This window comes from Colletotrichum fioriniae (assembly GCF_027942845.1).
Source record: "Colletotrichum fioriniae strain IMI 355084 chromosome Unknown scaffold_10, whole genome shotgun sequence".
In the NCBI taxonomy this organism is placed as follows: Eukaryota; Fungi; Ascomycota; class Sordariomycetes; order Glomerellales; family Glomerellaceae; genus Colletotrichum; species Colletotrichum fioriniae.
The window spans coordinates 506,545-532,695 of NW_027076846.1; the positions used below are offsets into that span (position 1 = coordinate 506,545).

General features: G+C 52.3%; 6 protein-coding genes across 6 annotated transcripts; 4 read left to right on the forward strand and 2 right to left on the reverse strand.

The window, feature by feature from the left end:
* Window positions 1-1,769: 1,769 nt before the first annotated feature.
* N0V96_008189 (uncharacterized protein) lies at window positions 1,770-4,688 on the reverse strand (the record flags this gene model as incomplete). Its single annotated transcript, XM_065758249.1, has 5 exons — window positions 1,770-2,424; window positions 2,537-2,650; window positions 2,761-3,369; window positions 3,441-4,284; window positions 4,334-4,688. The coding sequence occupies 5 exons, from the start codon at window positions 4,686-4,688 to the stop codon at window positions 1,770-1,772; spliced, it is 2,577 nt and encodes an 858-aa protein (XP_065613004.1).
* Window positions 4,689-6,032: 1,344 nt separating this feature from the next.
* On the forward strand, window positions 6,033-7,583 carry N0V96_008190 (uncharacterized protein; the record flags this gene model as incomplete). Its single annotated transcript, XM_053193755.2, has 1 exon — window positions 6,033-7,583. The coding sequence occupies one exon, from the start codon at window positions 6,033-6,035 to the stop codon at window positions 7,581-7,583; it is 1,551 nt and encodes a 516-aa protein (XP_053048700.1).
* A 2,605-nt stretch (window positions 7,584-10,188) lies between these two features.
* On the forward strand, window positions 10,189-12,755 carry N0V96_008191 (uncharacterized protein; the record flags this gene model as incomplete). Its single annotated transcript, XM_053193754.2, has 4 exons — window positions 10,189-10,490; window positions 10,546-10,817; window positions 10,870-11,240; window positions 11,316-12,755. 4 exons carry the CDS (start codon window positions 10,189-10,191, stop codon window positions 12,753-12,755), a joined length of 2,385 nt encoding a protein of 794 aa, XP_053048699.2.
* Window positions 12,756-12,961: 206 nt separating this feature from the next.
* Window positions 12,962-14,228, forward strand: N0V96_008192 (uncharacterized protein; the record flags this gene model as incomplete). The annotated part of the gene is made up of 3 exons (XM_053193753.2): window positions 12,962-12,966; window positions 13,236-14,102; window positions 14,159-14,228. 3 exons carry the CDS (start codon window positions 12,962-12,964, stop codon window positions 14,226-14,228), a joined length of 942 nt encoding a protein of 313 aa, XP_053048698.2.
* Window positions 14,229-15,278: 1,050 nt separating this feature from the next.
* N0V96_008193 (uncharacterized protein) lies at window positions 15,279-16,466 on the reverse strand (the record flags this gene model as incomplete). Its single annotated transcript, XM_065758250.1, has 3 exons — window positions 15,279-15,672; window positions 15,731-16,318; window positions 16,453-16,466. 3 exons carry the CDS (start codon window positions 16,464-16,466, stop codon window positions 15,279-15,281), a joined length of 996 nt encoding a protein of 331 aa, XP_065613005.1.
* A 5,610-nt stretch (window positions 16,467-22,076) lies between these two features.
* On the forward strand, window positions 22,077-23,913 carry N0V96_008194 (uncharacterized protein; the record flags this gene model as incomplete). Its single annotated transcript, XM_053193751.2, has 4 exons — window positions 22,077-22,163; window positions 22,295-22,438; window positions 22,564-23,640; window positions 23,725-23,913. 4 exons carry the CDS (start codon window positions 22,077-22,079, stop codon window positions 23,911-23,913), a joined length of 1,497 nt encoding a protein of 498 aa, XP_053048696.2.
* Between the last annotated feature and the right edge of the window lie 2,238 nt (window positions 23,914-26,151).

The following is a 26,151-nucleotide window of genomic DNA, read 5'->3' on the forward strand; positions in this document are numbered from 1 at the left end:
ATAAGCTTGGACAGTCAGGTGTGAGAGGACAGCGATGTTCCTGGATTGGAGCATGGTGAGCTGGTGGCAGATGGACGGCTTGTGGGGGTGGGCAAACGGCTGTGATCATTCATAGGGGCTAGGAATGCTCGTTCCACGTTGAGATGCTAGGTATCAAAAGTTCACTTTGGAGTCTACTGAGGAGAAGAAGCTTTGGGTGTGTCCGTGATGGTCTAGATCCCAGAGCCGGGAGATCCAACGTTGACGGCGCGGATTTGCAAGTGGCAGCCGGCATGGTGGGGCCGATCCTTTGAGAACAATAGTCATGTCAAACATGTCGAAAATATGTCAAGTTTAACGGCGCCCTTGCATGACTCGATGTCCCGCTTTTATTCTACACTTACTCTGTCTCCAACCTGCACAGGGCTAACGACTGGATATCGAGTTTAGACCAATCATCGGCTATATGCTCGTCTGTTTTGGAGATTATGTCTGTCCCAAGCCTGTGGATTTGAGGAATGTCAAAGATGGCGGATGACATGGCCATGTGGGGATTAGGTACAAGGAAAGGCGTGGGTCAACAACACCTGGATCGAGGGAAATTTTCTTGACGATGGCCCGGAGTGGCGGTTCGGTGGGTTCTGGGGTGATTCGTCGACGCTTGGTGATTGTATTTAGATTCTGTGATCTTCACGATCTTAGATGACGTTTTCTAACATTTTTTGACTTATCATACTGGAACTCATTCACTTATCCAATCTCCTTGTAAGACCCAGACACGACAGCTCTCAGGCTTCATTCTCAAGAAACCTCACACCCTTCTCACGATACGCAGACTCACTCAGGGGTAAAATCGCACATCATCATCACCACCACACCCACAACTCGTCAATTCTCACATCCATCCATCGCCGATAAACAACATCTATATACTCCATATTCCCTCTTTCGCAAGCACTTTCAAAATGACAGTCTCAACCCCCCAAACAACCCTCTCCTTCCGCCCCGCCACACCATCCGACGTCCCCATCCTCCTACCCTTGATCCGCTCCGCCTACCGTGGCGAATTCTCCCGCAAAGGCTGGACGACGGAAGCGGACCTGGTAGCGGACCAACGCATCGACGAGCGCGGCCTGCTCGCGAAAATCACCGAGCCCGAGGGTGCGGTGCTCATCGTCACCGACAACGACAACAACGCCGTCGCTGAGAAGCCTACAACCCCGCTAGCATGCTGCGAAATCGTACGCAGTAAACAGAACCCCGCAGTAGCGTACTTTGGCCTCTTTGCCGTCTCGCCGGAGCGGCAGGCGGGCGGGGTCGGGAGGCGGGTGTTGGAGTTTGCGGAGGGGTATGCGAAGCAGGAGTGGGGAGTGGCGAGGATGGAAATGTGTGTGCTTTGGATGAGGGGGGAACTGATTGCGTGGTATGAGAGACGGGGGTATGTGAAGACTGGGGAGAGGAGGGAGTTTCCGTACAAAGAGATGGTTGGGGGTGTTGCGTTGAGGGATGATTTATGGTTTGAGGTTTTGGAGAAGGGGTTGTGAGGGTCTGATGGTATGGGTATGAGTGAGATTTGAGAGGGACTGTGGTGTGAGGATATGTGAATATGAAGGGTTGGATGGTTTTGGGATAGAGGCACCGAGGACGGCTTATGAGACTTTATAGATGGTGAGAGCGAGATGAGGCTAATGTCGAAGGTCGTCAGCTCTCACTGGCGTCCTAGAAAGAAGAGAAACTATAGACAAATCAAACACATCTCATCCCCAAACACGACAACCTCATAGACAAGCTTACGTAGGCCCAATCTGAACAGTCACGCTGCTCCCCGTAAGCGGAACAGACCACCCGCCCCTTGCCTGCGCGATCCCCGACGTCGTGACCTTGAACGCACCCGTCCCAGTAGTACTCTCCAACCAAACGACCGCGCTCGCAGCCTTCGGGACACCATCCAACTGCGCCAACGTAACAGAAATACTCTTCGAAGAAACCGTAAAACTGAAATCCTGGATAATCCCGGCATCAACACTCACAAGCACCCCCAAAGGCCCAATAAACACCTTCCTCCTGACCGCATCCTTCGTCGTAACGCTCACCGCCCCTGAACCACTTCCGCCAGCCGTTACAACCCCTCCAAAGGCCAACACGCCCAGCTCAGAATCCTGCACGACATACGTGCCCGACCCCAGCGCCAGACCCAAAAAATTGGGGCCGTAGTCGCCGCTGATGCCGTCCCACTTCAGCGTGTCGGGCCAGCTGTGGAACGAGGCGGCGGCGAAGCCGTCTTGGTTGATGTTGGAGAGGGGGCCGGTGGTGCCGCCGTAGCCTGTGCGGAGGAGGTAGGTATCTGTTGGGGCGGAGCGGAAGGCGGAGAGGAGGACGAGGGCGTTTAGTCCGGAGCCGTAGTGGTGGATTTGGCGCTCGATGCGGCGCAGTTTGCCGCCGTAGCTGGTGATGGGTTGGTTGTTAGATGATGGGTTTGTGTTTTGGGGTCGGAGGGAGACTCGGGTAGATGGGGAGGATGTAGGGATAAGGGGGAGGGGGGGGCGAGGAAACTTACATGTTGTCCCAGTAGCGGCGGGCATTGCCGTTCCAGCCCCAGTGAGGGACGGTTGGCATGAAGCCGAGGACGCTGTTGACGGACTTTGTCGCCGTGTTTGTGAAGCCAAAGTACCTTTGGATGTCTGTTAGCTAATGTCTCCAAGCAAAATTTTGATCCGTCTCACGCCTCAACGCATCCAGATGGCTTCTCCATGTACACAATGAAAGAACCAGAAGACTCACTTTGCCCAGTAGTAAACACCCTCCTGTCCAGTCGAATCCCACGCCATCTCGCTCCCAAACGGCACCTCCTCCGTATCCCACTGCGCCGCCCGCGACCTCATGGCAGCAGACAAAGCACTCGCCTTGGCCGTCTGCCCCTCGCGGCCCAAATCGGCCAGAATCTCGCCAAACACTGTTTCCCCCATCAGCCCGACACGGTTATACCCGACATCCCCCTTCATCGCCCGCATGACCGTCTCGTACGCCTGGTTCAGGTACCAGTCCCAGGCGTGCGTCTTGAGGAGTGCCGGGTAGGCCCGCCCGACGCGATAGAGCGACCAGTAGGCGCCCGCGACATGGACGTAGTTGTAGGCGCGGTCGATGGAGTAGGCGGCGGCCTTGTTCCAGGAGGTCCAGGAGGTCCAGTCTATGGAGGTGGAGTATGCGTATCCCGGCACGGCGGCGGGCTCGTAGAAGAAGATTGCTTTGCGGACGGCGAAGTCGGTGGTTTGGATTGTCTTCCAGAGAACGCGGTCGACAAAGGCCTCGAGCTTGGTCACCTCGTCTGCGTTTGGCTGGACGGCTTGCTTCATGAAGGCGGAGAGGTATGAGCCTGCGCCGGCTTCGTCGCTGAGGCCGGCGACCCATGCGCGGGAGTCCTGCGTGACGATGGACTTGGTCTCGTAGTCGTACGTCATCACGGACGGGCGCGACCAAAGGGGTCTGATGTGTCGTTGAAGTACTGCGCCGTGGTGAGGAACTTGCCCAGGCTGGCGACGGCCTCGGTGGAGGGTTTGGTCACATAGTAGTGGATGGTCTGGAGCTTGCCGTCGGCGTAGGTCACGGTGAGACGGACGCGGCCCCATGCTGTCGTTGAAGGGGTGACTGTGTACTTTCCTGTTGAGACGAGGGTCACTGTTACAGCACCAGCGGGCTCTGAGGCGATGGAGCGGACTGTGGACTGGGCGTATTGGAGGAAGAGCTGCGCTGGTTCGCCGCGCGGGATGATGTAGCCCGGCACGCCGACGGCGGTGGGCGTTCCGGTGCCGCGGACGGTGGCATCAAGCTCCCGGACGCCGCCCTTTGCGACGGAGAAGCGGACTCCAAACTGGAGCGACTGGCCCGGCTGAAGGGTCCTGGAGGAAGGAACGTTCCATGGCGTCTGAGAGCGCCACTCGTTCTCAGCCCAGGCCTTTGTGAGGACCTGCCACTCATAGAAGCCTTCAAAGGTCTGGCTGCCGTAGTATGTACCCTCATAGCTGCGCTCGGCGAGGTTGCGGTAGGCCTCGAGGGGCGTGTCGCCCAGCGGGGTGACGACGAGAGCGGCGCCGGTGCCGCGCGTGGGCGCGACGCGGATCTGGCCGGCGTGCATGCCGACGTAGGGATCCGAGAGGGAGCAGACGCGCTGCATGTCAGCAGCATAGCGATTAGTGAAGATGCTGTTGAATTCGGCTGGGAAACCGAGGCTACCAATCTCGATGGCCGACGAGCCAGAGTTCTGGAGCGTGAAGCGCAGACCGAGGTCGCCGGACACGTCGAGCCATTCTCGGGTGATGTTGAGCGGGCTGCCGGAGGGGAGGGTGGGGGCCGAGACGGGAGGAGGCGAGGATGCCGGTGGCCGGGGCGACGGTGGTGACGGGCTGGCGGGCCGCGGCGGAGTCGCCGTTGGTCCAGGCGGTTGTGCCGGATTGACGGTAGCGGAAGGTGATGTCGCCCCAGTGGTACTGGCCGTTGCGGGCGCGGAGGGAGAGGTAGTCTAGCGGGAGGAAGTCAAAGGTGTCGCCAGCAGGTTTGAGGGAGGCCAGGACTTGGGCGTTTTTGACGAGTTGGAGGTTGAAGTTCTTTGTTGCGAGGGTGATGTATCCGCTGCTGAGGCCTAGGTTGTCCTGGGAGAGGACACCCGTGACGAAAAGGCCGGCGGACAGGAGGAGCCTACCAAGCAAAACCATCGTGGCGAAGGAGGCAGCCTGAGCCTTTGCGACACTTGAGATTCAGGACGATTTAGAACCTGTCGGCTACAGATCTGATTGCCAATTCACAACTTCATTGGAACTTACCCTTATATAGTGTGTCCAACATGATGGCTCAAGGCAACTCGGTTACGTTATAGATGATGCTTCCGCCTACCGTGAACTGAGGGGTTCATTGAGGCGAACGACTCAACTGCAACCCAAGGTGCATACTGTAGGTAGATGGCGATGCCACCTCGTGTCCGGCATCGTGCCCGATCACACCTGTACAGATACGGAACGGAGCTTCACCAGGAACTTCTTCGTCTTGACAGAATCAGACGGGACAACCTCTCACACGTCGCTTTTGGCTCATGATCTGTGGATGACTTGTCCGGGACAAACGCCCGAGTGCGACACAGGATCGGGCGGCTGATCCGACTTTTCCCAGCGACTTCAAGAATTTCATAATCGTGATGTGCGCTTAACTTGAAGTCACACACCTTTTCGTCTCTTGATGACCTCAACTTGGAAGGTCAAAGGATGCTAGAGGTGATTAAGCATTTTACCAAGCCCGTATCCCTCCTTCTAGCGCAAGAGACTAGTTGGGTTAAACGCGGGGTACCAAGTTACCAATAGCCCATCGACCGTTGAATGCAACCCTCAAAATCGCTTGGTCTCATCTTGATTGGGCCGCAAATAGAGAGTGACATTTGATGCCACTGAGGCTCCATCGTTCCAACGGGGGAATCAAAATCCACGCATGGTTCACGCCGGCTGCGCGGCACCAACGCAGATTATCAGAGATTGAATTCCAAGACTCTTTAAAGAAGTTGAGCCGGGTGGGATGCAACTGAAATGATGAAATCAAGTGGGATAATAGAGCAGGTAATTAACCCAGTACATTGGGATGCGAGAGCGAGGCGACGGTTACCTAATTGACTCTGTTAAAGTTCTTCGAGAAGGAGAATAATGAATTGACTCGGTCGTTTTCATGGACACCCCGGTTGTGCCATGTTAAGGGGGGGCAGCAAAAGTACGAGGTCGCTTGGTGATTTTAGCGGACGATCTGGCGCAAAGCCAATTTATTCGTGTCACTTACGAAATTCCAGGGGAAGCAAAAAGAGTGGATGCGCTCAACTAAGGTTAATCATGTCAGAGACTCTCAAACGATGTCTTTATGACTTTTCTTAAGTATAAGCAGACCTACCCGATCCTGGGAACTCTCTCTAGTTTCACTTGGACTGCCAGTCAACTCTTCGAATCACTGTGTGATTCTTCCATTCTTTTGTCTTCAACTACTTCCCTTCCATTCGTTACCCACTTGTGTGCCCCATCTCAACCATGTTCAACAACCTCGTGTGGGCGAGTCTCGCGACTTCGCTGCTGGTCCAGCCCTTGAGCGCGGGCCTCATCCCGGTCCGCCGGCAGTCCACCTCCACCACCTTCAAGTCCACCGGCAACCCGATCCTCGCCGACGGCTCCGTCTACTCCGCCGACCCGGCGCCGCTTGTCGTCAATGATACCCTCTACATCCTCTCCGGCCGCGACGAGGCCGGCCCCAACGAGAACGGCTTCGTCATGAACGAATGGCAAATCTTTGAGGCCAAGAACCCGGACCCGGCCGGCGCCGACTGGACCCTCCACCGCGACGTTGCGCAGCCCAACGCAATCTTCTCCTGGGCCGCCCAGGGTACCGCCTACGCCAGCCAGATCGTCCAGGGCCCGGATGGCAAGTTCTATTTGTACAGCCCCGTAACCCAAAAGTCCACCTCCGCGTCGGACCCCTTCGCCATTGGCGTTGCCGTCTCTGACAGCCCCCTCGGCCCCTTCAAGGATGCCCACCCGAGCGGTCCCATCATCTCCCAGACTGTGCCCTCCCCCGGCAACAACATCCAGAACATTGACCCTACCGTCCTCGTCGACAATGGCAAGGTCTACATCTACTTCGGCACCTTTGGCTACCTCAAGGGCTACGAACTCGACACCGACATGGTGACCATCAAGGGCTCCGTCGTCGACGTTGACTCTCTCACCGGCTTCTTCGAGGCCCCCTGGCTCATGAAGCGCAACAGCACCTACTACATGCTCTACGCCGCCAACAACGCCGGCGCAGACTCCCCCTGCACGCCCACGAGCTACCACGCCTGCCTCGCCTACGGCACCGCGGAATCGCCCCTTGGCCCCTGGACCTTCCGCGGCGTCTTCGTCGACATCGTCTCCTCCACCACCTCCCACCCGGGCGCCTACCAACTCTCCAACGGCGAATGGGGTCTGGCCTACCACACCCGCGACGCCGAGGGCGGCACGCACTTCCGCCGCTCCGTCGCCATCGATAAGATCACCTGGGACGACTCGGCCTCCCCGCCGGCCATCAACAAGATGGTCCAGACCAAGCGCGCCGCCGCCGCCGCCGAGCCGACGCGCAACATCGCGCCCAAGGCCGTCGCTTCGTCGGCGGGCGAGACGCCCATCCAGTACTGGATCAAGTCCATCAACGACGGCCGCGTCGAGGAGGCGCCGCTGCCGCCCGACTACTGGTCCTCGTACAACGCCGAGCAGTCCCCCGAAACTAGCACCCTGACCCTGACCTGGAACAGCACCGTCGAGCTCAATGGCGTTGCGCTGGCGCTGTTTGCTGACCAGGATGCTGGTGCTAATGTTGGTGTCGCGCCGCCCAAGTCGTGGACGGTCGAGTACCAGGACGGCACCTCGTGGAAGGCTGTCTCTGCCACGTCGTTCCCTACGGATGTTTCGGATACGCCCAAGGAGGTTAGCTTCACCACTGTTTCGACCAAGGCGTTGAGAGCTGTTTTGACTGCCTCTGGAAGCGGTGGGCAGTTTGCTGGTGTTGCTGTCAAGGAGTTCTTTGCGTATGCGCCTACCGCTGCGTAAAGGTCTGCTGAGAGGCGGCGTTTTCGGGACCATTTGCAGTAGATTCGTCTCCTGTTGATGTCAATCGACCTTCTTGTTGTCCATACTTTTATAAATGTATACAGTTTTGTGTAAGATATGTAAATAAGTCAAGATATCCAATGTCATCTTGGATACAGATTCACCAAAGAAAATGTTCGTTGCCACAACGTCTTTGCAAGATGGTTTAACCTCTATCAAGATATCTCCATGCACACTGCGTCCAGTGATGGTGTGACTCGCCAGAAGTGAGCACTCAGCGGATTGTTACATGCTTGTGATACTCTCAGTTGCTTCATTGATAGCAATGAGCGCGACCGTCAACGGTCAAGATCAGTGTGGCGATAGAGGAAATGCGAAAGCAGAGTTGAGGGCCAGGTGCAAGCACAATGAGACCGATGAAAGTAACCTCTCCCTTCAGTAAGATCAAGCAGACAAGCGAATTGTGAACAAGCAGCACAGCCGCGGCATGTCCAAGCTGTAAGCAAAGAAATGTAATCTGAAATTACGAAAGACCGTGTCCGCGCACAATGCTCGATCGGGGTCCTTACGAGGTGCGCAAATGTGGAACTGCTGAATATAAAGTTGCGGAGATGCACATCGCTGGCTGCAATGAGACCCTATCTCCCCACTGACGCGAGAACCTTACCATGACTATGATTCTCCCACAAAGAATAACTGCCAATGGCTCGTTATAAAAGATTCAAACATCTAGCACACTGCTTAGGCTAAAAATGTTAGTCACTCTAAGCAGTCGCAGTGAACATTAAAGTCATGCTAGAAATCTATACTCACGAGTACGAGGCTTACTATTCGGATTGTCCGGCCTCTTCTCCTCATTACACTGTTTTGAATCATCCTGGCGTGGGATTGTATAAATTCCCCTGCAAAAGGTAAAGTAAGTCAACGGTGGGTCGTTGGATAGGTATTTCTGAAGGCTGAAGTCGACGGGAGAAGCTAGACCATCAATATGAACGCGGGGAAACCCACCGGAGTCTTGAGAGAAGAAGTGCCGGCACGTGTACGGAGTAGCATATCAAGAATATTATTTGATTAGTCAATCCACGCTACAAGAAAGGTTCTACTATTTCAGTTTGACTTTGCAGATATGTGTAGTAGTGCCAAGTCTCATCGCACCCCGACTGTCCGAGACTGGATATGCTCATACGGATACACCCGCAGATCTGCGGCTGGGTATCTATTTCGATTTTGAAGTTACTGAGAAGTACATGCATGAGTCAAGTACATTCCGCCCAAGAGCCACGGCCAGTCCCGTTATATTGCCTCACGTCATGAGGACTAGACTTCCGTAGCTAGTATCAAGACGCCTTATCATCAAATGGGAAGCAGTTTCTAGTTAGCTTAACACATGTGACATACGACCGGTATAGAGTACTGTCAGTCATTTCTGTGGCAACCTCAACCGTTGCGGGGCTTCCCCGAGAATCCGTCGACATACGACCCGGCCCGCAATTACCTGCCGGGGGGCGGCCCGGCGACTGGTGACGGGCAATTTTCTTTGCCATGGATGCAAGGGATCCCCGCCACGGCGGACGTATCAGCGGCTGTCACACGCGGCCATTGCCCTGCAATGGTACGGACACAATGCTACCATCGCTGACTGCCTGGGTCTCCTCCTCCTTCTTTCACCGAATGGCCGGACAATATTTCAGGGTCTTTGTGTGTCTAGAGCGACTCTAGAATCGAACAACCCTTGACAATGCGTACGACGTAAGCAGAGAATGGGGGTCAACACCGTTAGAGTACCCACTCGTTTGAGATTCACTGGTCCGTTGGTGCAATTCATTTGCCGTTCGATCCATTTTCGGAACAAGACGGCGGCCGCCGCGGTGGAAATCCTGCTTGCCAAAGCCCCAATCCGAGAATTTTGGTGGAGAAGAGGAGCCGTATCGGACTTCGTCTTCTCGATCATTGGGACAATGGTAACGCCCACTTGTGACACTTGAGGGATCGCTCGCAAGGTGGGTTTTGCTCGCAATTTCTCTCAGAAGTCGGCTACATAAGACTCCAAGCACGTCCGACGTTGTCAGCGCTAGCTAACTTGCAAGATGGTAAAGATGCTTGAGTTGCGTTCGTGGGAATAAGGCCAAGTCTCTGCCCCCAGAACTCTTCAATGCGAATTACTCGATTAAGAAACAACATCAGAAACAAACTGTGAGTAAATGACTTTCTCATTGCAATAGACGATGCCATTGTACATCTCCACGTGGGGCCGATCTGGATGGGTTTTGTCCGATGGCATTTAAGCTTCGCCTCGGTTCCGAGTTGCCTGTCGTGTATCATTGAGACTGTAATCAAGAATTCGCTCGACTTCTCAACTCCACTATCGTCGTCAAAGTCGTTGAACAATACGTCAAGAGTCTTTATCGCCATTTCGGGTCGAACGCTCTTTGATGACGTCCGCAATGGAGTTGTTTGGAATCTCAATGTATATAATGAGCTCGCGGGAACCGGCCGATTCTATCAGTTTGGAAAGGCGTTACACTCTACTCTACGAACAACTTGAAGCAAAACAACTCATTGGTTGACTTTGGACCAAATAAACTAACATCATTTTCCAGTCGTCATGCCTTCAAAGGACTTTACGGTTCTGATCGCCGGCGGCGGAATAGCTGGCTTGACGCTGGCGAACCTGCTCGAGCGCGTGGGGATCAACTATCTCATCCTCGAGGGTTATCGTGAGATGGCTCCTCAGGTGGGCGCAAGTATCGGCATCTTGCCCAACGGTTCTCGCGTTCTTGACCAGATTGGACTCTACGATGAGATTAGGAAACTCATCGATGAACCTCTTTACAAGATGTCTCTTCGCGACTCCAAGGGAGACCCAACGAGTGAATATTGTGGTGTTGGCCAGCAGATCAAGCGGCGGTGAGTAGAAGTATATTTGGAGAGTCTCAAGGAACCCGCTGACATCGAAGTGCAGACACGGCTACGAAGTTGTTTTTGTGGATCGTCAAATGATTCTGGAGGTGTTGTGGAAGAATCTGAAGAACAAGGACAGAATCCTCGTAAGTAAGAAGGTTACGCAAGTCTACATCGAGCCGTCCAAGGTGAGAGTCGAGACAAGCGACGGCCAGTCCTACTCGGGCGACATCTTGATCGGCGCCGATGGCATCCACAGCAAAGTCAGAAGCGAGATGTGGCGGCTCGCGGACAGCCTGGAGCCCGGCTACATACCTGCTTCCGAAAAGAAGGGTAAGAGAGCCAATCACGTCATGTTTTCCATTAATGACTGACAAAAGGGTAGAATGCCTGCCGACGGTCTACAAGTGCATTTTTGGCATTTCCGTCATCAAAGACTGGGAGGACGGCACGGTACAGACCAATTTCAACAAGCACTTCTCGTACCTCGTAATTGCTGGCCCTTCCAACAGAGTCTACTGGTTCCTCTTTGTCAACATGGGCTACACTCACTACGGCCCCGATCTCCCCCACTACACCAAGGAAGACGAGGCGAAGTTGGTCAAAGAGCACCAAGAGGACAAAATTAATGAAAACTTCACCTTCAGGGATCTATACGCAGCCAAGATCTCTTCAGTTCTGACTCCGCTGCCGGAGTACGTCTTCAAGAAGTGGCACTTCAACCGCATCATGACCATCGGCGATGCCGCACATAAGGTAAGAGAACCACCATTGCTCCAAGAGCCACACGGGCCTACATGTGCATAATATCAAAAATCTGACCTGTCTCAGTTGGAACCTATTGCCGGACAAGGAGGTAACAGCGCCATCGAAACAGCTGCAGTGCTGGTGAACAATCTTACAGAAGCCCTCAAGCAAAACCCACCTGGCGTCACGACGGAGCAAATTCACAATGTGTTTCTGGAGACCCAGAAGAAGCGAGAACCGCGCGTGTGGCCCCTAGTTCACAGCTCGCACAAAGAGCAGCGTTTCGCCGCCATGGAAAGCCCTTTCTTGGAGCTCGCCGGTCGCTATCTCGTTCCGAAGCTGTCCATCGACGAGAAGGAAGGGCCCTGGAGCACAAACTTCGAGCCGGGCCACAAGCTCGACTTCTTGGACGTCCCGAAGAGGCCGCGTGCGCTACCGTACCTTGACGAGCTTCCGAGCCAGAGACTCGACTCCTCTTTGCTACCCAAGCTTGCGGTGGGAGCTGTTCTTACAGGCCTCTTGTTCCTGGCGCAGCAAGCTCTCGTCATCGCTCCCGAGGCAACGATTGGTGCCAGCTTCGTGGGTCAGCCCTTAAAGACGGAGTACACCGGTAATGGCCCGATTGATTCCGTTCTCTCCCTGCTCTCCTGGGCCTTCTCCGAAGCAACTTCTGGCCCTGACCCGAACATGAGGCTTCAATGCCTCTACTTCTTGATCAATCTCGTGCCCATCATTTACATCTGGACGGTCGAAGGTTACCGCAATGGCAACCAGCTCTCTCTCGTATCCTGGCCATCCCTCTTCACAGTCTACCAGCTAGTTGGCATCGGCAACATTGCACCGCTCTATTTCCTCATTAGTCTGCACACAACCAGCAGCGAAGTCTACACCCGTCCCACGGGCCGACCAATCCCATCAACCGTCGCGAAGGCGTTGATCCCAGCCCTCTGCCTCGGATACATCATTCCTACCGCTCTCATGTTCATCCAGTATGGTGACTCCGTTGCCCAGCAGAATGCTATCGCCTTCTGGCAGCCCTCCCCCGTCTACGTCTCGCTTCTCACCTGGCTGTTCTCTGGCATTCTGTCGCTCGCCTCGCCCATCAAGTCACTGGACTGGGAAATCTTCGAGAAGAAGGACCAGGGCGCACTACAGACCGGATACACGCTGGCGTTTGCCGTCACCGCTATCACTCACGTCTGCGCTCTCGCCTACGCCGGCTTCAGTCCCTCCGTGTCCCTCTTTGAAACTTTTTTCGACTTGCCGAGCGTTGCGTCAATGGGCATGGGGCTCAATATCGGTGGCTTCTGGAAGTACGATATGCTTCTTTGTTTCGGCGCCGTTGCGGTCTGGTGCCTGTACACTGTCTATGAGCTCCGTCGGCTGGGATACGTGACAACAAAGGCCGCGATTGGTGCTGCGGCAGCTGCTTTGGCGGGCCAGGTACTGGTCGGCCCGGGAGCGACATATGCCGGACTTTGGGCTTGGAGAGAGAACGTCATTGCAGGACTGATGATCGAATAAGCTCGACTGATTTGTTGTCAACTTCTACCACTTTGAGCATCATAATCATTGCGTATTCTGTATTAAGGTCCGAGACCGAGATCCTCAGTCTGGATTCGGCTGCAACTCGTAATATCGCTTCTATCCTGGATTGGTTATGCTTATTGTGGAAGGTGGTCTTTGAGTTGTACAGATCAACAATTGATATGCCGGAAGTGTGGCAAATGATGGGGTAGTCGGTCGTTGAGGACAGGGATCCCGGCATTGGCAACTGTAAATAGATGCATGAACCGAGTTAATTAGCCAATTGCATTCAGAGCTAAGTGGGCAGGCGAGCAATACGAGGAAAGTGGATACAGGTTGATTTCCTAGATTGCCGTGCCCAGCCAAGAAAATCGACAGGCGGAATTTTGATTTTAAAAGCTGGAAGTGCCGTATGTCATAACTTTGAGAATTGGAATTGTTTTTGACGTCGCAAACAACATCGCCGACAAGACACAGAGCTAGTTCCGTCACGATGAAGGGACTTGTTCTTGGACTCGCCTCGTTGGGCCTCGCCAGCGCCGTTCCACGCGCCGAGCAGGCGGCCGTCCCGTTCCGCCGGGGCTGCCAGGTCTCGGACGACGGCGCTGTCCAAGCCCGGGATGCTGCCGCTGTTCACTTGACTGGCGTGTCGACCACGGCCCGTCGTCAAACATACCCTGGCAACTTCACTGTCGACGTGAACTTCCACATTGCCAGTACCGAAGCCGAGGCAAACCTCATCACCGATGCCATCGTCGACGCCCAGTGGAAGATTCTGCACGACAGCTTTGCAAAGTACAGCATCAACCTCGTCCTCAACTCCACCGAGCGTGTCGTCGACAACCTTACAGGCTCTGCGTTCCTCATCAATGAGGGCGGTTCCGCTGGCTGGGTCTACCACGAGGCCGAGTACAACGCCTACCTCAAAGCCTCCCGCAAGGGCGGCTACGACGCCCTCAACCTCTACTTCTTCAGCAGCTACTCTCCCGGCGCTACAGGATACTGCCAGTTCCCTACTGTTCTTCCCGCAGAGGGCACCGACAGCTTGACCTTTGCCAAGGACTCCTGCCAGCTCAGCGCTATGACGATGCCGGGCTTCACCGTCGAGCAGGGCGGCTTTGAAAATTGGAACCTCGGTCACCTTGCTGTTCACGAGGCTGGTCATTGGTTTGGTTTGAACCATACCTTTGCTGGTGGATGCTCTGACACGGCTGGCGACTTTGTTGCGGATACGCCAGCGCAGAGGACTGAGGTGTACGGGTGCCCTACTGATTCGGATACGTGCCCGGATCTGCCGGGTCTGGATCCCGTCCACAACTTTATGGGCTACGCTGACGACTCTTGGTAAGTTTGCCTTTCGGATCCAGCTTTTAGGACTGTTTTACTGACTGAATCTTTAGTACCAACGAGTTCACTCCTGGACAGAAGGAGCGCATGTTCTCAACGTTTTTTGGATGGCGAAGAAAATAGACAAATGCTATTAATATGCCTTACTTCATATGTCCATGCCGAATTGTATTCAGCAAATTATCCCAGAGCATTGTGACACAAGCATCACGTTCAAAACTTGCTTCACAGGTCCATCCTGAGGCGTTTATAGATGTTGCAGAACGTGAGATTGTATAACAGGCTACCTTGATGATAATCAATAGCATCCAACGCCAAATCCAACCAGGTGTCTAGGTACTCTTGGTTTTCCTACTGCCTTTTAAAAGTTTCCGATTTTCCCAAGGCGTGATTGATTCGGCTTATAACGCCTCTTGGGTTCTTTCTTGCGGTGTCCGAGTGAAACGAAGCACATCTTGACAGTACCTATGCTGAGGTGTGCCTGCATGTGACCAAATTCTTAATTCAAGCTTTAAAAGAAGATGAGGTTGGATCTCTGGTGGCCTGAGAGGATTGTTAGAATTGCACTTTGCTGTAAGACCTCCTTTAAGCGCGTTGAACTTTTGTTTGACGTTCTGGTTTCCTCGGCAGCGTGTTTCGATAATACTTTTATAGGTGCATGACCCCAACAGTAGTGAATCACTGGGCCGCGGCTTAAGCAACCGAACTTGGTGTCTGGCGGATCCATCGTGAACAATGTCAGTGATGCTATCTTCATCTTCAACAGATGCTGATGCAGTGCTATGCTAATCCTTTAGAACTGACACCAGCAGTGAATGGAACATTTAGGATTGGTAAGACACGGACTGGCGGAATGCATCAATCTCCTTGCTTCCACATGCAATTCTCTATCAGGTCCTTCAGTCCTGTGACACATGAAATTAGAACGCAGATATTTTGCAGTACTCACGGAAATTCAATAGTAGCCACTGATAAACATTATTGCACCTTGATCAACCTCAGCTATTACTCATCAAGCAGTGGCCTGCGCCCATTGGCAAATATAGCCTGAAGACTTTGAGCGGGATTTCATAGCACCACCTTAGAAATCTTAAAACCTCCCGGGATCCTAGTCTGGAAGACCCCGGCTGGATCGTACTTGGCAGCAACCTCTTTCAGAAACCTGACATTATCCTAGCCGTACGTGCTGATTGGGTCCTGGGCAGGGTTCACATAGTTGAGGTACCGCCAGGCCGTCGCCTTCCCATTGGCTTCGGCGTAAGCTTCGAGATTCGCTGTCATAGCGGCCAGCTTGGCATGGGCCAGTGCCTCCTGTTCTCCAGTGCGAGTCTGTGCCTGTACGAGCCAGACAATCGAGTTGTGTTTCAAGGATGTATCGAGACCGAGGACGTTGTTGCCGCTGCCCTTTATCGCAAAGTGCTTGGGCAGGGGCTGGCTAACGACAGAAAGACCGAGATCCGGCGAGGGAATTAGGGCCTGGAGTTGTACAAGCAGCTCATCATAGAGCTCCGACATCTTTGTCATGATGTCAATGTCGTTGTGGAAACAAAGAGAGAACCAAACGTTCCTGCGTAATGTCAGCAGTGAAATATGAAGTGAATATCAAGTGCAGATTGGTCTCATACCTCTTGCCTCCGGCCGTGGCATAGTCCGTGATGAGAGTTCCGTACGTTTTCCGCTTTCTGTCATCGATAACTGCAGGGAGACTTGCAAGAGGAGCGAACGAGGTCGAGTTGGCGATGCCAGCCGTGTTGATGGCATTGATCGCGACCATGGGCGGCCCCTCCCCAGAATACGTAAAGGTGACAACCTCAGTGTCTTCTGGATGATCCTCATTGATGTCAATGAGTCGGACAAACTGCTCTATCACAGCTTGCTTCTGGTCGTAACTCATGAACAACAGGCCCCCATAGAGACCTCCTTGCGCCGCCGGAAACGTCTGCATGTCGAAACGAGTCACGATACCAAAATTGCTGCTGCCGCCTTTCAGAGCCTTGAAAAGATCGGGGTTCTCGCCTGCGTTGGCATTGACAATTGACCCGTTGACCAAAACCACCTCGTAATTCTTGACATTGTCGCAGGCAAATCCTCTGGTCCCGGTATGAAACGAGGCGCCGCCTCCGAGAATCAGACCCCCGACGCCCACGTTGCCCTCGCGTCCTCCAGTGACAGACTGACCGTATTTCTCAATCTCCTTATAGACCGATCCCCACCTGGCACCTGGTTGGATCGACGCCGTGCCCTTTTAATCAGTTAGAAACGATTCACCACGTTGTAACACAGGGGATATATATACACTGCAGTTCTTGTAGGCTGTTGCATTCATCCGGCTGAGATCAATTGTCACGCCTTGAGCCACATTGCTGGAAGGGTAGTGCGAGTGACCGCCAGCCCGAACAGCAATGTCCCAGTTACCAGCCGGACTCGTCTTCACCAGAGCCGAAAGAGCGGACGAGACTTCCTCGGTTGTTTCGGGCTTGACAATACACCATGGGTGAAGCTGCTGGACAGTTCCGGACCAGTATGATGTGATGCTGGAATTATATTCCGGATCAGGAGAGAAGAACACCCGAGTAGCTAGTCCAGCTACAACAAGAGCATCGCACTGCGTCATCGAAGCAAGGTCAGCATCTTCTGGGATGAACTCCTCAAAAGACCCAATCGCAGAGGGAGGAGCGCTCTTACACCTGCGTAACCAGTCGCATCCGGTACTTGACGAATACTTGGTTGAAAGCCTGCAATAATTTGAGCAGTTGCAGAGTCGGGAAGCAGAAGTGCAGTCGCAAAGATGAAAAGAAGAGCCATGGTTTCGAGAGTTGAAGGCTTCACGATGAACACAAGAGGTCTTCTTCAGACTTCAATGTTCGGCCTGGTGGGAGATTACATATCAACAAGCGACTCAGCTCTGCAAGAGAACGCGCGCAGTGTCATCTTAAGAGGAGCTGTATTTCTCGATATAAAAAATGGGATACGAAGAAAGGTACCTTCTGAATGCGAATCCGAGATGAATCACATACAAGCATTTGACAGAGAAACTATTGTGGTAAGCGATGGAGGCAAAGTAGAGGGGCCCCTGGCAAAAAAGCAACTATCAAATCTGAATCTGGTAAACAACGCCGTAACAGATTGCGGTTCCAATTTGGGGACGTTTAGCTGCATCACGCGTATTGCAAAGTTGCAGAATCCATATGCTGTGCCACCAACCTGCAGATAGTCCCAACAGGTGGCGAGGCCCGGAACGCTCCCGGAGTAGCCTTGGCTGGAGCTGCTGTTTACCGGCCTTGGCAACGGAGTAAGATTGCAACCAACAGGTCGAGACACTTGAGGCACGGCCAACCAAGAGCGAGACAGGCCAGCTGAGATCATAGTTATATCTAAATGAGCAAGGCATCAGAAACTACACACTTATCGATGCTGGCGACAAGTAGAATCATCCAACATCTCTCCGTATTCTACGAGCTCCCAGCAAGCTCGCTTAAAACCAGAAGCGGCAGAACTGAGGTGCGAAATGCTCCTTGCCGATTTCTCACCCTTGTATCTGTTTGTCGGTTGCAGGTTTCTCACCCTTGTATGCGTCCAACAAACATTGGCGCGCCAACGGGGCACGCATCTCGAATTCAGGGAATGTCTGTAATTCCGCCTTCAGTCAGCAAGTCGCAGAGGTTTTTTTCCAGAATGCGGCTCAGAAAACATGCTTGAAAGATTGGTCTCCGGGTTCCGTGTGTCTATAACTGCTAAAAGGGATCCCTGCTCGGCTGACAGAGTTGGGCGCGTATATTGGATGCGAACATGGGTACACCAAAGGACCAACGACCCGTTGTGTAAATTGGAGAAACTTGAGCAGATCTCTTTCTGAATTAGCAACAGGGAGTTCAATCCTTAATATCAAAAGTTCTCGGGAGTTATCTCAAACCATGGGTATTCTCAAGACGCCATCAGACCAGAAGTTTCCAAGCGACTCGCTGGCCCATTCAAGCCACCGCTTTTCAGCAAGAAGTTTTCGTCAGGACCTTGACGCGATCATGAAGCACTAGTTTTTAGGCCTTTCTTATACAGTTCGCTACAGTCCGCATTGTGGTTTCTCGTGAGTCTGCTATTGAAAGAACAAAACGGTGGTTTCAAACTTCAGTCCGGACCGTTCACTTCAATAGCTCTCCTTAATGATCCCGTTCGAAGTTGCCTCACGGGCTGAGAGTTTACCTACCCCAGTCAATCCCGGCGATCCATCTGCGCTGATCAACGGCTCGATATGGCCCATGGCGGCAATCTCGACAATTTTTCTGGCCCTCAGAATCTACTGCAAAGGCTTCAGAGTCAGCTGGATGATGTGGCTGGACGACTGGCTTTTAATCGCCGGATGGGTCTTTCTGATTGCCTCGCAGTCTTTCTTGAGCGAGATGATGAAGCTGGGGTTCGCGAGAACCTACGGCGTCACGCCAGCCATGAGCACGGTGTTGTATTGTGCTGACAACTGCCGCAAGATCTCCTTGGCTCTGACAAAAACGTCGTTTGCGGTTACGCTACTTCGAATCGCTTCCGGGTGGCAGAGGTACATCATTTGGTTCTGAGTCGTTACCATGAACATCCAATTCATCGTTCACATCATTCTTACTTGGAGAGCGGTTTGTCCTCGACGGCCTGGAGATGCGACCCCTCACATTCCAGGCTCATGTTGGTCAGCGGAAGACGCAATTACGTTGGGCATATTTGGAGGGTGTATGTCCTCTCTTGTCCGCGAAGCTATGCTATCCACTTGGATTTCTGACTTTTCATAGTGTACTCCGCTGTCTCAGACTTTGTCCTCGCCTTATTACCCTGGAAGATTGTTCTGAGCCTACAAATGAAGAAACACGAGAAAGTCGGAGTCGGAATGGCCATGAGCATGGGGATCTTGTAAGCATGGAACCATTCTCTACCTTTGTTCTATTTTTCCGAAGAGCCTTAGCTGACCCGAAGCTAACTGGCTAGAGCGGGCGTGATGGGGATAATGAAAGCTGTTCAGAGTATCGCGATCATGGATTTTCGTGGCCCCAACTGTGAGTAACCCGCTTCATCAATTTTTCGGGGCATGCACTGATAACCATCATTCAAGACTTTTGGAAGGTCTGCATCTTTTGGGTCTGGGCGATGGCAGAACCAAATGCGACCATCATCGCAGCCTCTATTCCCGTTCTTCGAGTTCTCTTCCGAAACGCACTGAGTAGCCGACCTTCAGAATACCACTCCAGCGCATACATTCGATCGGATAATCTCAGCAAGTTCCAGAATCGCGGCATGTCTGCCACGTGCTGTTCGAGGAACATGGACCGCGACAAGAGGGACAATGATAGCGACCAAGAGATTCTGGGTGGAATCATGAGAACAACGGAGGTATCTGTGGACTCTATCGACTACAATGCCCAAGGCAGTCAATTCGGTAAGAAGGCTTCGCGAGATGAGCAGGGCATTGAGCTTGCCAATCGATAACCACTGGCGGTACAAGTCACGCCGATGATGAGGCTTCCACGTTGGAGAGGCGTCAAATCCTTTTTCATGACTTGAACAGCCGGTCATAGTAGACTGGGAACGATTTATTTCAGCACTCAATGGGTCAAATATATGACCCTGACTCGGTATTGCGAACCCTCGTTGAACGACAACTTGATTGAGTCCAGCCGTGACGCTTTGTTCAAAGCAGGAGGTTATCGGGTCTATGCTTCCCATTCCTTAGTCTTCTCGCCTGATTCATTGTTCAGGCTCTTGCTGGTCATGACTTCCCAACGCTCTATATCTTCGGAGAAAAGTCTTCCCTGAATTCGGCGTTGAGTAAGGTACCTTATTTATCGTGGCTCCCGGTGTCGTCTAGTCGCCCGGCCAGAGTTGCCGCGGGAACCACTGCCGCCGAGAATCCGAAACACATCTTATTGGGTTATGTCTGCTTTCTTGGTCGTTGTGGTTTCGTAATTTGTAGTTGTGTGTTCTGGGGTTGGTAGTGTGGTCGGAGAAGGAGTCGATCGTCGGTTACTCTAGTATTGTTTACACTCGGTATGGTATGAGGGTGTCTTGTCTTTGAGCGTACTCAGCCTTCAATTTATTGACAAATGTCTCTTGCTCTTCAGAGCAGTGAATTTCTCTACGTGGAGTGATTCATTCACCTGTTAACACGATGATGACGGATTCGGCCACCCACCTAATCAATCATTAATCTCCTTCATTTCAGTCTATCTGAATTGCACTGCCAATTCACAGCCTGCGCTTGTTTCGATCCGTGTTGAGCCCTTAGACCCCCTTGAGCATAATCCACCCGCTGTAGCCTAAAGCTCCATGATAGGAAATGTGATTCACAGAGTCGTGTGTGTCGGTATATGCGCTCTCCAAATCCGCTTCCGGGGATCTCAAAACTTCTGTATCACTCAGAAAGCCCAGAGACCCAGTTGGTTTGCCTCGCATCCTCAGACTTTAGCCTTCACGTCTCCATTCTGCTCGAATAATCAAACCTACTTCTCCTAGCTCAACCAAATATTACGTTCCAACCGCAGGCTAAAGATTATCATTGCGTTTCACATACCAATCCACAAGACTCCCACGTCCTCGCTAATCACTCATAATCCACCGTCATCATGTGCTTTGGTTCTGGTGATGATCCCCGACGAGAACGTCATCGCCTTGAGCGACGATCCGCCCGATGGGCTAGGGAAGATCAAGCGTCGCGTGACAGATTTAATACCCTGTGGTACTCTTAAGAGGTGGACAAAGCACTAGGACAGATGGGGAATTTACTGGCAACTTGTGGTGCAGTAGAAGGTGCAGGAAGGTGGGAGCAAAGAGGACGATTTCTAGGGTTCAATGTTTGCAGGACAACATCCCGGGCCCAGTGTAGGGTCTGCTAGTCTGTGGTTTCAATACAATATTCTCAATCTTCACAATTCAACCATGCCTTCGCTCAAGTGATAGCAGGCAGTGCTCCGCTGATGCTTGGGACAGAGCAACTGGGATGAAGTCAAAGATTTTGGAGTGTCTCTCTGAGTCTACTCCTCAAATTTTATCACTATTGAGCGACTATTCTCAGTTGTTGCTCCGATTCGTCGGTTCGTCCAATCTAGGCCTAGTCAAACAGTTGATGAGTTGGATGGAGATCCGATCAGTCGGTTGGTGGATGGGTCTCAATTACTCAACTACGCAGCTGTCATACAGGCAGACAACTTTGCTAGTTTCAGAAAAAGCCCGAACAATGATCTCGAAAATTCTAGAATCTTGTGCCTATGCAAAATTAAGCGACAAATGTCAGAAGCCAACTCGTTCTTTACATGTGAGCTTGCCCAGACTTTAGGGATACTTGTCATAAAGCTCGGATGACTCGACAAAGTGGGAGACTCAAGTTAGCAGGGACAAAACAGGGCATGCCACGTTTAGACAGCAAACACAAGCAGCAGCATCCATACCAAGGTCTCCGCTAATAGACAAACACATTTTCGGTCAACAATTCGCACACTTGATCCTTTTTCCTTCTATTGCCGCACCTCTCAGCAGATCTTGTCAAAGTTGGCCTTGTTGGAATTTTGTTCTATTATTCAATCATAACGAAAACATGATCAACATATGATCTGAACATGTTCAGGAAGGTACAAGAGGGGACCCCTAGCGCGGGGTCCTTTTACAGGGGGGTTTTTCTTAGCCCCAAAACAATCGCCGCCAGGCAATCTGAATGGCCTGAAGGGAAGGAACCTGGAAGCAACCTGGAAGCAACCTGGAAGCAACCTGGAACGCTCCAACGACACCCCTGGTTTGACCCCACCTGAGACGCTTAAGTAAGGGCATGTTTCCCCGGGTCTGGTCACAAAAACTTCATCAACTTCACCTCACCCCCTCCAATCTCACCACCAACTCATAGACGTCGCCGCATCTCTCTTTCATCAATACAACAGTCAATAGCAGGTATTTTCGGGAGCGGGATCGTCCGAGGAAAATTTGTTGCAACCGCTTTAGCACACCATGGATGAAACGGAGGATTTATCGGCATACGTGCAACAACTGGAGCTTTTCCGCCGCAATGATTACACTCGTGATCAGATGATCCAGGTGAGATTTTATGATCTCCCAAGTCCCGACGATGCCAACGCCCGCAACTGCCTGAGGAGGGCATACTCCATGGCTGTTGCCTTTTTTGCTTCGTTCATTCCACGGCCAGTTGACTGATTTGCATTGCCTAGGATCTACTTGCTCGCCATGGCCAGCTTCAGCAAGCTTACCGAGAAAAATGCGATGACTACAATAATGAGCGCGAATCGCGCCGAATGTGGCAGACCAAAGCCAATAATCTGGGAAAGGACGTATTGGCTCTTAACAAGGCAAATGTACGTTAATTCAATTCCTCCCCTGATTCGTGGCTCATTGAATCAAATCATCGACGAGCCCTTGGCGCAGAACTAAAGCTCTCACGCCCAAGCCAAGCACGGGAAGGTACTGACTTGTGAGACAGGGATCTAATCCATTCGTCTTTGTTATTATTGATGGCGACGGCGCCATTTTCCAAGAATCCTTATTGAAGAGGGGCGCAGAAGGAGGTGCCGAAGCCGGTTATCTCTTGTGGACAGAGATAAAGAATTATGTTACCGAGGCCTACCCTGAGGCTGCCAGCGAAGACTGGAACATAATCGTACAAGTCGTCCTCAACATGGACGGCCTCGCAAAGAAGCTCCACGCCTCTGGTATTATCCCTTTCACCACCTCAGAACGGACTCTCATCGAGTTCGGGCGCGGGTTTGGCCGGGCGCAGCCTCTATTCAGCTTCATCGACGTCGGTTCAGGCAAAGAGTCGGCCGACCACAAGATCCGCGAGATGCTCCGCGTCATGGTCCGCATCGGCCAGTGCAAGCATATCTTCTTCGGCCCTTGTCACGATAACGGATACCTCCCGGTTTTGGAGCCGTATAAGCTAGACGATAAGGTGGCTTCAAAGTTCACCCTCATCGAGACGACACCTGCCGAGGAAGGCTTTAAACAGCTCAAGTTAAACAGAATTATCTTTAAATCTGTCTTTATGTCGGAAAAGCTCCCCGAAAGAGTCCAGCGATCGGTTATGGGCATGCCGAGCATGTTTCCTCCTCCCCTCTCCTCCGCGCCGACCGCCACCATCTCCGCCGCCGCTAAGCCTCCCACCGGCCCGTACCATACCAACTCCAACTCCGCAAACAACGGCGCCCCCGTCGAGCCGCCCCGAGTCACAAGCCCGCTGTCCAGCGGCTCGCAGACACCCGCGTCTACTTGGTCTACACTGACGCGGGTCTCGACGGCGCCCAAACCCATCGACATCTTTTCTACAAAGAAGACGCCGCAGCAGAAATACTACCTCATGAACGCCGACAGCCAGCGCATCGACGAGCCGCTACCAAAAGTTGAACCCATGGTAGAGAAGAGGTTCAGCGCGCGCATGGCAGAGACGGGCAAAAAGTTTTGCAACAATTACCACCTCCATGGCGAGTGTAAGAACGCAATCTGCTCATACATTCACGGCGATAAGCTTAGCGCTAGCGAAATGGTACTATTGAAGCAAAAGGTGAGTTCACTCTTCTGTTCTGTGATCTCGTGGAGTCTTCTTTTTTGGCTCTTCTTGGAGCACTCGGCTAATTTGTGACCAAAGTCTCGAGGTATCCCCTGTAGCTTGGGTTCCGAATGCGACGACGTAAACTGCACACTCGGCCATCACTGCAGATGGCTCAAGGACTGCAACCACAGCTACTGCCGCTTCCAAGGCTACCACGACATCAGCCCCAAACCGAGAGTCAAGTGCTTCGAGGATGGCAGTATGAAGATTATTGATAAGCTCTAAGATATTTACCGCTCATCCATCATTCACCTAAAAAAGAAAAGGAAGAAAAAGAGGCAAAAACGGGTATAGTAACCATTGAGGGTTACTATTTCAGGATCGCGAGGTCGCATCTGGGTGCTTGTGGGGACAAGAGATTTTTCTCAGAGGCAGGAGAGATTGTGCCCGTATATCGAGGATATCGCAATCTAGGACGATGAAAGCATGTGAAGGCAGCGGGGGTGTGAGGCTGGTCTCGCTCTTTATTCACGCCAAGCAGCACCGGCTGGCGTAGAAAACCATTGTAAAAACCAGGGAACTAACATTTGAACATGCAGGGCATCGATCATTCTCGTGGCCTTCAATTTCCCCACAGCAGAACCTCAGAACTATTCCACGACCACTTGCAATAGAAACCAAAGAAGGAACATGAAAAGAGAGACTAGGGGATGGGGCGACAACTGACCAGCCTGAAAACGTTTAAAGCGCCTCTCAGCCAACCCGGACTCTGGCTTCATTGAAGCTCCAAGCCCATTGCTGAGAAACGTTACACACACACACACACACACACACACACAATGCCCAATCTTGAAAGAAACTGCAGAAGCTCCCCAAAATTGTTGCCCAATATGCAGCACCCGTGTTTAAATCGAATGCTCATGCCCAATGTGTGGCCGCGTACCACAAATAAACCCCTCTTTCTGAGTCCAGTGCTGATTCGTTGAGCGCGAAGTCTTTGGAGGAGAAAATAGTAGGTGGGCTTCTGCAGCTTACACATTAGCCCTTGACGCGCGCACGTCAGCAAACATCCTGCATGACTACCTACCTACCTCACCCTAGAGGGGTAGGTACTTGAGTGGATGTAACCGTATCCTGGGTATTGTTCTTCTATTGTCATCGCCGACGAAGTACAAGAGCGAGGTTCAATGGAGGCTGGCAGGAGTTGTGCAAGAAGCCAAGTCTTCGCGTAAGTTCCCATATCACTAATAAATTATGGTTTATAGAGTGAGTAACACGCACAACTTGTTGATTTGCATTTTATCTCCTTAATACACTTTAATCAGCAAAGCCACACTTCATACGTCAAGCCGCATCTCTTTGTTAAACGAGGCAACAGCGTTCGCTCAGCTCATTTTTCCACCAGATGAATTGATTCTCTCAAGAATATTCCCACTGGCTTTTGAAGACCTTCGCCAGGCATCCTCTAATGCTTCATGTTAGCATGGACTTCTGCCCAATTCCCCCCGCTTTTTTTTGTGGAAACTCAAAGATGATCCAGCGACTGACTGGAGGCTCGGAACAGTTAATATATTGTTATACCGAGCATGTGTTATGATTGAATTATTTCGTTGTCATGCGCTAGGAAGACTCATGCTAGATTTGCAACTGCTTCAGCCATTGTGCCCCATCCACGACGATCTTGGAAGAAAAAAAATCGGACCAAGTCCAAGTTTGCCTCGGAGCAACCAAGCGGTCTCTCCAGAAAATATGCGAGATTTCATAAGCAACTGAAAGATCTCATTCTCATTTTCGAACATTTGGCGAGTGGTATTAATCTGATGTAGCACGCAGTCATGTAAAGAAGCTCGGGAGGAGCCCAGCATCTCCGTCCAAATAAGGTGACTAAGTCCAAACCGTGGGGCGAGCACCTTCGCCATAACCCGATGAAAGAAACCCACTGAGCCTCTCCCGTGTCCCAGCTTCTAAGACCTAGACCTTCAAAGTCTTCCGGGCCGGTATGGACCCACACCGGAGCCTCCGCTATGACGCCAGACATCGGAAGCGTACCATCTCCCCTGTGGGGTCGTCGCGGAGATAACGCGCACTTCCCATTGGATATCACAACACCATCTGGGGAACGGCGGGAAATCTCTTGGCGGACATTGGATGCTGCTGCAAAACTGGAGATGCTGCCATCAGACCATGGACACAATTCAACGACTCCATTGTTTCTTCCGAGTCTGAAGGGGCGGTTCAGATGGCTTCGGAACGTCAGATCGGACGTCTCTCAGACGTCATGTTGACCGGAGCTCTCGGGATGGGCGGGTGTCGCCTCGCAGTGAGTTACCATCGTAATTAGTGAGTCTGTGAGAGGAGGAATGAGATTCGATTCCGTATAAGAACCGATTAACGATGCTCCTCTTCAAGAATTTCTCCTTGGCTCAGCAGCATACAAGCATCATATCCAGATATCTCTTACAAGAAGCCGATTACCCTCACCCTCCAAGTCTCACCACACTTCACGCAACACCCACAGCACCA